This window comes from Vanessa tameamea, chromosome 17, assembly GCF_037043105.1.
Source record: "Vanessa tameamea isolate UH-Manoa-2023 chromosome 17, ilVanTame1 primary haplotype, whole genome shotgun sequence".
Classification (NCBI taxonomy): domain Eukaryota; kingdom Metazoa; phylum Arthropoda; class Insecta; order Lepidoptera; family Nymphalidae; genus Vanessa; species Vanessa tameamea.
In genome coordinates, this window is record NC_087325.1 from 2999590 (window position 1) to 3016276 (window position 16687).

The window sequence follows — 16687 nt, forward strand, 5'->3', positions numbered from 1 at the left end:
AATCCTTTTCAGCTTCTGAGTAAAATCCCGTGTAACAAATACAATAGTCTTAAAAAAAGGTATATATTTGCTTATTCTCTGGTTCCAAAATGTATGATTATGAAAACAAACGATGACATCGCCTATGTCTTATTTTATTATTATATCCCTCTCAGAATTTACAAATAAATATATCTGATGTAAATTTTGTACTTATTTTATTATTTTTTTTGCTAATTTTTAACGAATCTTCTATCAAAATGTGGGCATATTTAGCTTTTGGAAGGATAGAAGTTTAGTTATTTTCTGTATAAAATTATAATTTTGTAATTTTCGTTCCTGCATGTGCTTATTGTTTCAATGGAACAATACCCCTACCGATATGGTTTAAGAGTAGAGTACTAAAATATCGATTGAGGGTATAAAGATTAGACTAACTTATAAGACTCCCGGAGACCGGGGTTCAAATACTGGATCAGCCCAATAAAATAGTTACTGGCTTTTTGAAATTAATTCTCACTATGAACCATGGAAAATCGTAAAGCCGTTGGTCTTGGTCCTGCAGTCGCCAGTCGTCTTAGTTGCGCAGATCCATCCATCGACGAGCTTCTGTGTGAATATATAATGCACTTGGGTATACGCACACAGTTGTGCACTACCGTCCTACGCAGTTGGCTGGTCTATCTTAAGAATGAAACTGCGATGGAAATCGGTTACGATCAATACTAATGAATTTTATATTAAACAATGATAACACGTTTAAGAATAAATTACTACTTTTAACACGAGACAAATACGGTCAGTAGGTAGTTATTTGTTTTTGATACAGTGCTTTGTAATTATTAGCTACATTGCGCGATCGATCGATCGATCGATTCGCCCGTCACAACCCACGTTATAAACAGCAACTTATCTTACGAACTCCTTCGTAACATCTTCTAAACAACTGAACGAAATTATTAAAAGGTTAATTGTTATGGTAAGCAATAATATAGCTGAGTTAGTTACTTTGATAACATATCTATCATTGTCTATGGGCGGCGGTGACCACTTACCATCGAGTGGCCCTATTGCTCTTCCGATTACGTATGCCATAAAATAAGATAAAATATAAATAAGTTAAATAAATTATAAGCATTTGAATTCGGAAATTGTGTGTCCAATAATACTATTGGTGGTCGTACTGTATATCTCCGAACGTTGTGATACGTTCTGAGATATTAGTAATAAATTATGTATGAATATGTGTGTATGTATCTTGTATCTTTTAAACTACGCAACCGATTTTAATGCGGCTGTCATCAATAAGGAGGCTGATTCACGAAGAAGGTTATTATGTATACTACACGCTTAGTGTAGTAGAGAAAAGCCGAAAATTTTATGTTTGTTCTTGAATCTAAAAGTATATAGACCCTTAATATAACCCTTGTAAAGCCGGGACGGATAGCTAGTTAACAATAAAAAAATAACAAAACATAAAATATCGACATCAAAACGGATCAACGTACTAATAAAATCGTCTAAAAATAATTAAAATTTCTGTCATATATACAATAATTGATCAATCAATCAAAAAACCTTACGACTTCATTAAATAATTAATTATAAATTTCGTTCATTCAATTATATTTACGGATGTAATTCGCGCTATGCGGATACATCTAATTAAGCCCAAACAACGAATCGCCCAGGTCAATAAACAGACATACATCAAAGGTAGCTAAAAATAATTTAAAGTCGTTGTCCTAGGTCCGTTATAATTGTCTTAATATTGTAACGAAGTATATAAATTAGTGTGAAGTGGTTGAGATCAAGATATTATTTTAATTCAATGTTTTAATCTTAGCCTTTTGTTTAATAAAACGGGCTATAACAATTTTTTTTTTTAAAGTCTACATCAATTGTTCGTGTAATGTAAAACGAATGTTACGTAATATATATGCTAGATATAATATAATATTTACCGTGATAAATATTTTATTTCTTTTACGTTTGTTTTATTGTAAATATTTTGTTTGATTATTTAGTATAATTTTTGTTTAGATAATTTTTTTCTTGTGAGTCAAGGAGTGATAAAATTGTAGTATGTAGTTTCTTTTTTTTTTTTTTATGTTTAAGACGATATGGCTGGAAAGAGTTTTACATGTGAGATGACGTCTGACAGAGAAGTATGGAAGAAGAAGACATGCTGCGCCGACCCGGAATAAAATTAGAATAACGGCAGGAGGATGATGATGTAGGTTTTTTATAAGGTAATGCACAGCACGTTTTAAATGTAAATTCGGTACATCTCGTGCGTACAACTGTATGTTGACTATAATATGCGAGAAATCTTCACGCATGTGCCTAAATTAACTACATACAGTTTTAATTCAATCGATGAACGCGTAGAACGCTGTATCTCGCCTACTTTCTTTGACGTATAATAAAATGAAGAGCCGACATGGCCTAGTGGTTAGAACGCGTGCATCTTAACCAGGCACCACTGAATTTTCATGTGCTTAATTTGTGTTTATAATTCATCTCGTGCTCGGCGCTGAAGAAAAACATCGTGAGGAAACCTGCATGTGTCTAATTTCAACGAAATTCTGCCACATGTGTATTCCACCAAACCGCATTGGAGCAGCGTGGTGGAGTATGCTCCAAACCTTCTCCTCAAATGGAGAGGTCTGAGGTCAGCAGTAGGAAATTTACAGGCTGCTAAAGTATGTATGTAATGTAAAAATAATAAAATTGAATAGAAATATTTTTACACACATTTTAAGAACTAAATAATTACTAATAATTTAACGATATGGTCGTTACGATTTACAAGGTTATAGATATAACGTATTTAATACGCACCTTAAGAATTTGCAATAAAAAAAGTAATCTTAATATCTTTGTGAAACCTATAATCAAATTGTTAGATAAAACATTCGAGAACAAAAAATCCCAGGGATTCGCTGGTTCTTCTCAGATCCGAGGTGTTTATATATTAAACTATATTTTTATTGTATATTTTATCATTATTTATTGTAGGTTCAGTTTTAAGGTTCAAGATTAATAACGACCACAACAATATAATAATATTTGTATAATAAGTTTATATATTGTCATAATATGATGTCTTAGTAAAAATTTCAGGACGGTCAGATTACAAAGAATCTAATCATATTGTGAGCCGTCGAAAAATGTGACCGGAATTTTCATTTTGCAATAAACGTATAAAATTTCGATAATAATTATTTTTATCATCTGTCGCTATTTTTTTATATATTTCAAAACCTTTCATATAATTTACCTATTCTCTATTCCAACCATAACAGGAAAAAAACTAAATAAACAACATTTGACAACAAATGAACGCGATATCATCGGTCGAGGGCTCGATTAATATTTATTTATTTATTTTATTTGGGAAACAAACAGTAACATAATACACAAATATATGATTAAAAAAGGTAATACAGATACCAATTAAGTTTCCACTTACAAATAATACAGAATTAGAGCAATTTGAATACAATGATATGAATTTAATTTAATATATTAATTATCTAATCTAACCTAATATAAAATCTGAACACATAAGCATTTAATTAAAATAAAATAATGTTAACAATAATAAATTAGTAAAAATACATCAAATTACATCTTCTTTAAAAGTAACTCTAATTACGATATGTGATGTTCACATTTGCGATTTGAGAAAAAATGGCGTTTTGAACGTCGACGAAACTGTTATCGGAATTTTGGAAGTAAAATTAAAGTCTAAATAAGTGGTTAAATACAATAGTTCTATATTATAAATAGATGTTTATTAATCATAAACTCTTAGTAGACCACAACATAGCTGAGTTATTAGCAAATCAAAATCTAAGGTTTGTTTATGTTTTTTCCTACTTCCATTGGAATAGGCTATAAGTTTATCTAGATTAATGAACTAGCTGTTAAACGCCTACTAAACTATAAACGTTAAACTAAATGTGAATTAAAAAAAGGGGGAAGTATCAATGGAATAAAATAAACATTGGCTTATAAACTAAGGACGATTTCGTGTCGATTGGTTATAATGTTATACCGGTATGTTCGATAGTTTTAACTTGATTGACGCACAAAGAAAAAAAAATGTTCAATGTTTACAATCATGCGATAACTTATCCAACTTGATTTAAACATTTTGATGGTTCATTGTGATGTTATAAAATAGTTTAAAAAAAAAACACACACAATATTAAATCTTATTTTCAAATTACAAAAGTTTATTTTTAAAAATATTTCAAGGTAAAGGTTAAGGTTTCTGTGCTTAATGCTGAGGAATATATGAATTTTGTGTAATAAAAAATGGCAGCTCGCTGTCAAAACGGCTTCCACAGCATCACCACATGGGATACCTGTCATAACGTATAAGCCGATATACGCTCAACTACACAAGGAAATACTTGGAAAATAAAAACACGAAGAGCGACAATTAAAAAAAAAGCAACGAAAACAGACCTCAGTAAGGTCACAACTTTATTTTCGTCGTATAATGTATATTTTTTTATATCTTAGCATTTTTTTAACTTATGTGTGTGTGTGTGTGTTGTGTGAAGAAGAATAAAGACTTTGTTTACATTCAAATACATGTATATGTAATATTAATACGTAAAAAGGGCGAAGCCTCCTACGCTGTTCCAGTGTGGATTGATGGATACACTTGTGGCAAAATTACACTCAACACCCGCCCAGCACGAAATGAATTATCACATGAAAACTCAATAGTTCCTTTCCGGCTTTGAACTTGCAATATTTGGTTAAGATGCACGTATTATAAAAATGACGTATTTTTTTCATTATATTGACATTTTTTAACCGACTTCGACTTCGAAAGAAAGGCTTCATAATCAGTTGTATTTTTTGTTTGTTACCATTCATTTAAGAACCGATTTTAAAAAATATTTTTCGTTTTAGGACCCATAATACCGGTTTGGTCTTATTTAAATATGAAGAAAAAAAACTAAGTAATTCTTATTTTAAATAGTTTTAATTAAAATGTTATTTCATTATAAAAAAATAAATAAATCGAATGTCGTAAAAGAATGTCGAGTTAATTTCGACCGCACGCAATACTTATCACTGCTATATCGAACTAAAATGTCGTTAAAGTCATCTCACTTTTTAGCTATCCCGTCTTCCTGACTTCGTTGGAGGGTAAAAAAGATTAAAAGCAGATATCTCTTCCATCACATTGACTCCCATTATAGCTTTGTTCACTGCATGAATAATACGATGAATACGACTTTGTTTCTGTCAAAAAAAATCTAGTTTCCTTACATCAGAAACGAGGTTCGAGATTAATTTGGTTTTATTGTTTTCGTATGCGAAGGACAAAGATTTATTGGGGACAGTTATATGTGATTCGACGGTGAATTTAATAGTTTTTTATGTGTAACTCCGTTTTAGGATTGTGTTTTATAGGTATTTTATATTGTTGTAATAATTTATTTGCTGTTCTTTTGTATTTTTAGAAAATAATATTCTATATAATGATTGTGTAGATTTAAAAATGAAGGATTATGCTTATTATTTTTTAAATAAAATCTACCGCCAGTTCAGCAAAGATCTTAGGACTTAAGTCTTTACCAAGTACTGACATATATAAACTCTTTTGTCGTTGATACATTTCATAATTGTCTACAATGTTTAAAACGATAAATAATCTGAAGACGGTTATTTTCTTAACGTTTGTTAATATCTACTATAATCTATTGCTACATTTATAAATGGAAAAATCACCTACTTAAGCCATAGAGTACGTTTGATATTATATTTAGTGGAAAGGGTGGAACAGAAATAATTGATTTAACAAATAATCTATCTTACTAATATGATTGTGAAAATGGATGGGTGTTTGTTAGTAAATCGTACCAGAACGACTGAACGGATCTGAATGAAATTTAGAAGAACGAGATTATAGTCTGAAATAGAACATAGACTTAATACTTTGTAACCCTAATACGTGCAACTTCACACATGAGCAAAACCGCGGACGGAAACGAGTCTATTAGGTATATGACGTTAAGACTTAAACTTAAGTTTTAGCTTTTAATTTAAGTTGTACCTTTAATTGACTCTACTCTGGTTTCTGGAAAATTTGGAATGGAATTTAAATAAGAATATTTAATTCTTTTCAAAATTCAACAGTAAAGTTCTTCATAGTTTTGTTTTCTTGGTGACATTGTGATAAATATGATAAAATAATCAAACATAAGTTCGTATTTATTTAAATGTCAAATGTCCTTGCAAACGTTTGTGTTTCTCGAGAATTATGATTCGGATACTTTTAAGAGTGCATGCGTATCTTCTAGGCAAACGATTTTCATATTTGATTAAAATATTCTGACATCTGTTCTAACTAATATTATTTATATAATAGTTAGTTTATTTATTTGTTTAATACGATTTCAAATTTTAAATATTCAACTGATGATCGTTAAATTTATCATACAAGTTTTCAGAGGTACTCGTCCTCACAACTAGTACATAATAAATACCATTATATCAAGTATAATGGTGGTCAAGCGTGAACGTGTTGTCAATACTATATATTTATATACAATATAAGCAATTCCTCTCACACTAGAGCAATAACAACTGTGAATCCATTTATTTTAATGGTATGTAGAAACAATTGTTTTTGGAACTTATATTGCCCTCTCTTTTTTTTTGTCTGTTTCTCTGTCTCTTTTTATTATAAACGGTTCAATGTTTTAAACTTATATTTTGCTATTGTTTTAATTCACAAGGGATTTTTAATACAAGTTTTATTTCTTTTCATTTATATTGTTGTAAATTTATATCATCGTGTCTGTTATTAAATACGTGATATATAGCGAAACCTACTTCGTTCCAACCGGATGTCCCATGACACGTCACTTTTTTTTTCTTAAATATATTTTAAGTAGCTGTTCCCGTCCGCTTTAAAAAAATATCGATTAAAAAAAAGTATATAGTGTACACAACACTTAGTAATCAGTATAGACAACCTAACAAAATCAAACACGAAAATCACTGTCACATAAAACATATACTTTCATGTAGCCTACAGATTATGCGTTTATGTTTTTTAGGGTTGGTTGTACCCTAATGTCGAAACAAAACGGTGTTTCCGCACCCTCCGTATACAATTACCGTGTTTAATTTATTTAACGTAAACACGATATGGAGAAAAATTTGGCGTTGAACGTCTGTGTATAATTTATGTATATATATTTCATTGTGCGTCAATCTCGTGATATCTGCTAAACATATTGACCAATCGACGCAGAATCGTCCGTAGATGACAGTTAATAGTTTCTTACAATTTATCGATTCTGTTTCCTTTTGTCAAATTTATAGATATCTTTTTCTGTCCTTAGTAATTTATCATTAGAATAAAAAAGACAAAACATTGTGTATTTATATAACCGCTATCCAATGACGAAAGGTCGTAAGTGTAAACTCTCAATGGAAGACAATTTGGTAATTTTTGTGTTGTCAATACGGATTGATACTAAATATCTGGAAGTACCTCAACTTACCAAATATAAAATTATTTGCATTTATGTAGTTTAGTTTTAATTATGTAGTTTCATATAGATATACTATTTCATAGAAATCGCAACATATATGTACGTACGTAGGTAGTTCAATATCAGATTAATAGTTTGAAATTTATAGAAATTGTAAACTATTCTATAAATATAACAAATATATATTTGAAACCATATTTATTAGAACTATGTAACATCGTATGTAACGCCGTAGCATTACGCTATGTCATATACTAATGAAGTAGTAATTATGTCGACGAGGGGCTTCGCGATTCTGTTACGAAGGGGTTAAGTTGATAAGTACTTATCCAGTAATCGATATAGAATTCATTGTTGAATTAACTTACGTTATTTTTAAGGGACCTTCTGTATCGAACAATGAAGATGATGAACTAATGTTAATAAGAATGTACAGCCTACATATAGAAGTGATAACTTTTCAGCTATAGCCTGCTTTTTGATTTTGGGATGTTTAACTGACCCCTATTGCCTAGTGGATGGTAAATTTGGATCTAAGACGAAAACCCTGGTGTCAAATCTGAGTGTGCTTAATTACCACAGTACTACTGTTATGTAAAACCAGTACTATATAAGAATAAATGTTGCTTCATAATTGATATGAGAATTGAATATTTTATTATTACGAAAATTTTTGGTGCAATATAACTTTAAGTAAATTGGTAATTCGTAGTTGCCATTTTAATTTGTAAGCTTATTTTTTAACTAAGTTAATTTTTGTATCGTTTTTTTATTTAATAATAAGTATCTATAATTGAAACGATAAACGAAATGTTAATTTGCTGCAATTACTAGCTTATTTTTACGTTTTTTTTTAACAGAATTGCCGATAACATGCCTTTAGTCCAAGGAGCAGGAGATCTTGGCCTTGCTGACCATGGTCAAGTTTTTTGCCGTAGATGAGGCACCCTAACAGGTCTCTCGAAAATATTTTTTGGGGAGAGGAGATCGCAAGAGGACTGCTTGTATCCGGGCGCTTTTTATACTTAAGATGGGGCTGGATGGCTGTGGACAATTTGACAATGAAATACAATAGATATAATAATAAAAAATAAAAAAATAAAAATAAAGGTGTCTTACAGTGCCCCAAACGAAATCCGCATCGCAACCAAATCCTACTGAGAGGGAAAAAAGAACAGCTGTTAGAGTCCCAACCATTGGATTCTCTGCTTTTGAAATTGATGTGAACGTCTGTTTTATATATATTATTATTTTCACGTATGTTTATTAATAAGTCGGCCAAACAAATCGAGAATAATCGAAAATATCGACGCAAAAGTCATTCATAATAAAGTATAATATATCCGATTAAATTTCATTTTCATGATAATTAAAACACTGAATAAATGCTCTATTACTATGTTTAATATTCTTATTGATACACTTGTTGACTTTCAAGCAGGATATATTATATTAACGTATTATATAATTGTATTTGAGAAGATAGTAACTCCTGAGTTTCTTGCCAGTTCTCGGTAGAGCCTGTATACCGAAAGGGTGCTAGGATTAAACTTAATGCAATTCACTCAAACAAAATGACGATTCAAATGTACTTGTAAAAATCTAGTTGAATGAAGTGTATTTAAATTTTGATTAAATATATGATGAAGATGAAGATATACGGCAGCCAGTTTGCACGAACACTAGCCAATGGCTCATGATATATTAAGAGTGCATGCGCTGCTTCCCGACTCTCGTTATCCGATGATCCGACCAAAGAGAGTTCAGGCGCAGGGTGAACGGCTTTAAACGAATGTACATTTTTAACCTCCAAATTTTGGGCTGTTATTGTTTGTTTTTTGACACAAATATACATTAGCTTACCACTAACTCGATTAGATTTTTGAATCCAGGACCTGAGGATCCCGACACATAGGATAGCCACTATACCAACGAAGCAGACGAAGCATAAATTTGAATATATACTTCTTGCACTAAAATAATGTTTAGCTAGGAATTATAGAATAAAAAACAAAAATACAATAGAAGTATGGGGGTTACCCACCCAAAATTCCCTACACAAAGTCTTATGTTGATGGAGAGAGCTTAGGTACAACTCATCATGTCCACATTTTATACATAAATCGGAAACGAAACGTTTGACTTCCTCAGCATTTAAAAATGACAATGATCTATAAGCTGTTGTCATAAAAATATACGATAGGTATCATGAACGAATATATAGGTACATACCTAAAATTTATTTTATCCTGACTACCTACTTATATTATGGTGTCTTAGAACTAATGTGAATTAACTAAATATATTACAAATAACAAACAATTACACAGCTAACAGTTTCATTCCGTTTTTTTTTTTTAATAATGAGGCAAAAGCATTTTTTATAATTTTAGTTTTTTTTTTTCTAGTAAAACTTATACTACTTGTAAAGCCCCATCCATTCGTGATTCATTTGCAATTAATGAGGACTGAGGAGATGACCAGGTTCCACATAACTTTTATTTCATCCCATTATTTTAAATATAAAAAAATACTGTGACTTATGTACCGCATATAGTTTATGTGTAGGATTTTCCAAAGTTTTGGTCAATATTCGTATCATTGCGAAAAACTAGTTAGACATTTTTGTTACATATCTTCGAGTACCTATCTCAGATATAAAACAACATAAAAACATACTAAAAGGCAATCTGTTAAGAACTAGTTAAAGTTATTTATTACTATCATAATGTGAAAGTTTCATATTAATGGGCTCAGTAGTTTTTACGTTAATCCGGAAAAATAACGAAACATACGTTGCGTTTATTTCATAATGATCAATATTTAAAAATAGAATTTTAATTTATTGTTTATTTAGGAAATACATGCAAATAAAAACAAACGTTCAAAATTTTGTCTTTTTTTTTTTTTCAAGCTCTGGCTCAGGCACTGTATCAAACATATTTAAAGATTATTTATACATTTGTATATTAACTCTTATAACGAGAAATTAAGAAGGGTTTATAAATCATATCTTGTAATTAAAAACAGCTGATTTTAAACCGATATAAATGATATCGTTTTATTCGAACCTATTATAAAATAAAAGCTATTCGATATAGGTTTTGTAACAAAACGACTCCAAATGTAATTTATACGATTTTCACTAGTTATATTTAGAATAGACTTGACTAAAAATAATGATTCTTGATTTATAGTTCTAAACTTGATCTTTTGTTCGTTATGGCGCGAAAAGAAAAATAATAATAAAGCTTGTTTAATTATTGAATAAAATAAATTTATAAATCGAATACTTTGCATTTAAAATTATTTCATGCAAAGAATAGCTCAGATGTAGCTATTTCACCAAATTCGATATTTAAATATATTTTTTCAATTTAATTTAATTCGCGTACAATTTGTATTTATATAAAAAAAAAACAAATAAATTCCAAAAATACAAAATGAATTATACAAGTTAAATAATGATTTTTAATATAATTGTAACTTATAGCACTCACCAAATGATATATGTAAGTTAAATTTAATTTAAGCATTCAATAAAAACTCTTTTTAAATAATATTAATAACAAAATTTAAAACAAAACGAAACTGTCATAAAAATTCAAAATAAGAACATTAAATAAAAAAGTATCTTACCTCATATCGGAAAAGATGCACAAAATCTTTAAAAACAAATCCCGTACACAAAACCACCTCCTTGAAAATACAACGGGAAATAGTCCAACGTGTAAAAACAAGAACGCTTATATAAAGAATTATTTGAAATTCAATTCGATGTTGAAAAATTGGATTTGAATCGAAACCGAAATCATGAACGTGTAAGTCGAATTATGCACCTAGCAAGTGGACGATTATAGGACCGTTTAAATTTATTTCGCATAGTGATATTATTGTATTAAGCTTTTCGGTACTCGGTAACGGAATGTAAGGGTGCGGTCACATTTACCGATGCGTCGGGTGACGCGTGCGCCGCGACTGCACGGCTGCGATCATGCGTGTGCAGTGAGCGGGTGCACTGTAACAAACAAACTAAACTGCACATCGACCAATCTTAGGCGGGGTTCGCGCGTAATTTCACAGCTTTTAGCAGATTGCGTTTCGTAGCATGTGTTTTTTATGACCATTTTTTTACGTCACTTCATACTGAATTTATTGGATAGTTTTATGAATGAATTTCGATTGACGCGTGGATATAATATTTTTATATTTTATTGTTTTTCGTTATAAATTATTCATGATGATGTATTTATACGTTTTTTTTTTCTTCTGTAAAAGATTTTCTCGCCTGTCCTATTTCGGACGAGGAACTAGAAGTCTATATTCAAATTTATAACATCCACAAAAAAACGTGACGCACTAAAATACTTAGATGAAAAGCTGCCAATATTATTGAACATTATAATATTATAAATTTTAACAATTTGAATACATTTACAACTTGATATATTTCCCTTATTATTTATAGATAAAATACGGTTTTATTTATTATATTTAAGCACGCATAATTATCGCGTTTTCGATCGGTCTCAAAGTGCTATTTAATTAATCGTAGTAAAAATAAAATGTCCGGCGCACGCGCAGCATCCGAGCGTCAGGTTTAAAATAACCAGTGACAATGGTCAGTTAGCTTTCTAAACGAAGGGGACAATTCGCTTATATTATTAATTAAGATATATTATTTTACGAACGATTTTATTATTAAATATAAAACAATAATATTTTAAATAAAGAACGTGAATATTACAATTAAATTATTATATTCTATTTTTAAAACACTCTTAAGTAGATTGAAAATAAAAATGTAATTTAATTGGTACAAATGATTATACGAATGTATTATTTCTCTACTAAAATCACACAGATTATATTTAAATACATTATACCATTTTTAAATATTTTATATCTTATCTTTTCTCTAAAGAAGTTGTATTATTTTAAACTCTATGGAGATTTTTTTTTTTTGACGATATGAATACCCGATAATAACTAGACTTGCGTTGGATGTAAATATATGATATTTTTATAGTATCTCAGAGAGGAATAAATAAACTATCAAACGTTTATTACGACTCGGTTAAAATATAGTTACAGCCTTAGAATTATATTTAGCTAGATTATAACCTATATCGATTTTAAAACACGAACAAAAATGTACTAACTATTAAAATCCAGTTTAGTGGTTTCGAGTATATTTTAATTTTAAGTTACTTCGTTTTGGATAAAGATAAATTAATCCAGATATTGTTTGATACCCACATCTGTGTCTACCCCTACCTATTATATATCCAATATATGTTTAGCTGTATCTTAATGAGTATATATGTCGTTTCAAAACGACGTTATTGCATCATAATTTTAATTTTTAAATAATTTAATTTTGTGTGTTATATACCGGTATATACAAGACAGAACATGTACTCTGAGATACAGTAATTTTAATAGTTTTATTCTAATTGTGAAACATTGTGATGAATACCTATAGAAAAATTTTATTTTAATTTTGTAAGTGTTTACCAAAATTATTTGACACTTTGATATCTACGTCATATGACAATAACAGAGTATGAGATGCCTAGTTAGTTTCTATATTTAAACTCGTTTCCATTCGCGACATCACGTGTGTAAGGTGGAAGTACCGAAAAGGTTCTAGGTGTTAGATACTCTATGTCTTATTATAACTTGTATGCTAATTTTTATGATGATCGGTTGACTGTAATACTTTAATGATCTTAACTTTCAATGAAGAGAACAAACTAACTAACGTCCATAGTATTAGTTAGGATTCACGTCAAAATACCAACGACTTCAGTACCAAGTTTTCGACTTGTGGTCGAAGTTCGAACATAATACATACCCATATACATTTTTAGAATTTGTAACATTTATTATTTTCTAAATTATCGTTAATAAAGCACGTCAATGAATACCAATAAAAAAAAGAAAAACAGTTCACAGTTCAACAGAGGAGAAAAAACTACTGATCTGTCCCGACCTTGAATGGATGGTAATATTATATTTTATTTTCTTTCCTATAGCAGCACTACAAACCGGATCCAATTTAAACCATCCAAGTAATTTAAAATATACAAAGGTACATACAGATCAAAATCGGCTTAGGAAAAGTTTCGTGACGGACATACATACAGAGGAATTATATATCTCTCTACAATTTACATAGTATAAAACAAAGTCACTTTCCGCCGTCTGTGCGCTTATATATATTTAATTAAGCAACAGATTTTAATGCGGTTTTCATCAATAAATAGAGTGAATCGAGAGAATTTCAACTCTCAAACCGGAAAAACAATTTTTATTTTTATATTTTTTCATCCATCTAAAAGTATACCCATTGTGCCCATGCGAAGCCGGGAGGGGTAACAAGTATAAAGCTACAAAAGGAAATACTAGTAAACTTAACTTCGAAATAACATTTTTATAATTTTATCAACTAAATAAATAGCATCACTTAGACGCAGTTTCAAATGTTACAATGTAACATTATCAAAGCCTGCATGATATTTATTAACTTGATAACATTTTATCATGGTATTTATTTTTTTATTATTGTATTCCATTTTACGATGTTAATTTACCTTCTAGTATGTTCGAGTCTTGCGAATGAATTTTAAACCCATTCCACTAAAATGATTGAGTTCAAATTATTGGTGATAGAGACAATACAACCTTAGTATACTAAATTACATACATACATTAGCAGCCTGTAAATTTCTTACTGCTGGGCTAAGGCCTCCTCTCCCTTTGAGAAGCTTTGGAGCATATTCTACCAATGCGGGTTGGCGGATACACATGTGGCAGAATTTCGTTGAAATTAGACACATGCAGGTTTCCTCACGATGTTTTCCTTCACCGCCGAGCACGAGATGAATTATAAACACAAATTAAGCACATGAAAATTCAGTGGTGCTTGCATGGGTTTGAACCCGTAATCATGAGAGCTGAGATGGCTCAGTGGTTAGAACGCGTATACTAAATATAATAGATTAAAAAAAAACTTTTCCATAAAGGTTATCTTCATTCAATTCAATGTCTTCAAAAATGACGACTAGACATCGTCAATTTTCCAACTTATAGCAGATCTATGCAACGTTGACCACGTGGTGATACTTGTGATCATATTTTTCGTTTGCTCGGCGTCTTTTTCGTGGTGCTGATGACAATACAACCTTGACATACTAAATATAATAAACAAAAAAAATAAAAAAACTTCTATCCATAGAGGTTGTCGTATAAGATGTTTTGTTATATGAAGGTGAAATCAATTTTGAAGGAATTACATAGGCAGTAGATATCAAATCAAATGACTACAATAATTTTCTTTCTGCTTGATTTTTGATTTTCCGCTTGCTCGTTTTGTTTTTACCTTATTGTAAACGATTTGACCGTCTCATTGGTTTAGTGGCTCATACTCCCGTGGTCCTAGTTTCAAATCTCGTTAGGGCCAATAAATTATATTAGCAACTTGAGAAGCTATCTGATTGGGATGGATTGATTTTCTAATAGACGAGGAGGGAACAAATTTAACTTTATTTGTAAACTTACACATTCTGGTGCGCGTATATCTCTTAATAAGGAGAAAAAAAAATTTAAACCTTCTCCTTAAACAGGAATCCTCTCTTATTAACGTGTATGCTAATTTTTATGATGATCGGTTGAGTTAATACTTTAATCTCTTAGCTACTCAATGCAATGAACAAACTAACTTTCGCTTTTATAGTGTTAGTATTCTCCTAAAAATACCAATGACTTCAGTAACCTAGTGTTCGACTTGGAAATTCGAACATAATGAACTTATATGAATTTTCATATTTCGAAACATTTTTTTTTTTTAATTTTAACAATACAATGCAATGATAAAGCACGTCACTTTAGTAGATTGATGATAAATACTTAGTTGATATTACTCACAGCGTCAACATCTATGGGTAACCACTAGCCGCTTACTATCAGGTAATCTATTTGCCACCTACGTATTATAAATTAAAAAAATATAATATATTCCTATTTTATTTGTTAACCATTGCTTGTTTAGTAAGAGCAAAATTAAAATCGCTCAACCAACTTCAGTAATCGATTCAACGTAACATTGTTGAATGGAAATCGTTTCACAATTCATGTATATGTTTACATAAACGATAAACCCTAATATTCGTATTGGTGTTTCCAGTTTAAACGGTAAGGCAATTGCAATTAGAGGTGCAATTACAGAGACATAAAATCTTAGATACCGCGGTTAACGACGTGTTGACTGTGTAAGAAATTGTTTATACTTCTTCTGCTAGTCTATACGCGAAATCAACGATTAGGTAACCCGTATGTCTGCCTTCCTAAAACACATGCTAACATTTTATATCAATCTAATTTTGAGTGTAGTTCTTACTTGGTGCTGGTAGGGCTTTGTGCAAACCCGCCTGGTTAGGTACCACCCACTCATCAGATATTCTACCGCCAGATAACAGTACTCAGTATTGTTGTCTTCCGGTTTGAAAGGTGAGTGAGCCAGTGTAACTACAGGCACAAGATACATAACATCTTAGTTCACAACGTTGGTGGAGCATTAGCGATGTAAGGAATGTTTAATATTTCTTACAGTAAATTTATTATCAATACTGGATTTTGTCAAAACTGGGAACAACCTGGAAGTACGTATTATGTAGTCTTGTATGTATAAAAAGAACATATTTTACTTCGTACATCAATCACGTGACAACCTCTGAACGTATCGCATATAAGCAATGGACTGTGAATCATGGTTCTAATTTTTTTTTAATCCCATCAACGTTTCCCACTCTTTTGCCAATGAAGCGGTCAGGTAACAGCTATTTACAAAAAAATACTTATAAATTACGGACTGAGGTTACAAACACAAAAATAAAATTCAAGTAAGACATCGGAACATCCTTTGGGATATTAATTTGTCATTAAATCCACCACCGTGTTCGATTTGGTTACTGATATTGTCTAGGAGAAACAGACCTATCACAGGCTAGAAGACTTATTTCTAACCAATAGAACATTAATATATATTACACTAACTAATTGAAAGAGCTTTAGTTTTTTATGACAATTATTTATCCGATAGGGCTAGTGTATAAATACGTAATAGTACTGAACCTTCTGGTTTCCACGACATGCACGCAATTATAGCCAAC

General features: G+C 30.5%; 2 protein-coding genes across 2 annotated transcripts in view; both read right to left on the reverse strand.

Annotated features, from left to right (window-relative positions):
- The window catches only part of LOC113400408 (uncharacterized), a 45724-nt gene extending 34187 nt beyond the window's left edge, over positions 1 to 11537 (reverse strand). Inside the window, exon 1 of the mRNA XM_026639963.2 lies at positions 11154 to 11537. Within this exon, the coding sequence (XP_026495748.2) occupies positions 11154 to 11158 (5 nt within the window). The 5' untranslated portion in view covers positions 11159 to 11537. The remainder of the gene's footprint in view (positions 1 to 11153) is intronic.
- Positions 1 to 16687, reverse strand: part of LOC113400588 (glyoxylate reductase/hydroxypyruvate reductase-like) — a 501977-nt gene that overhangs the window by 452318 nt on the left and 32972 nt on the right. The gene's annotated exons all lie outside the window — the stretch shown is intronic.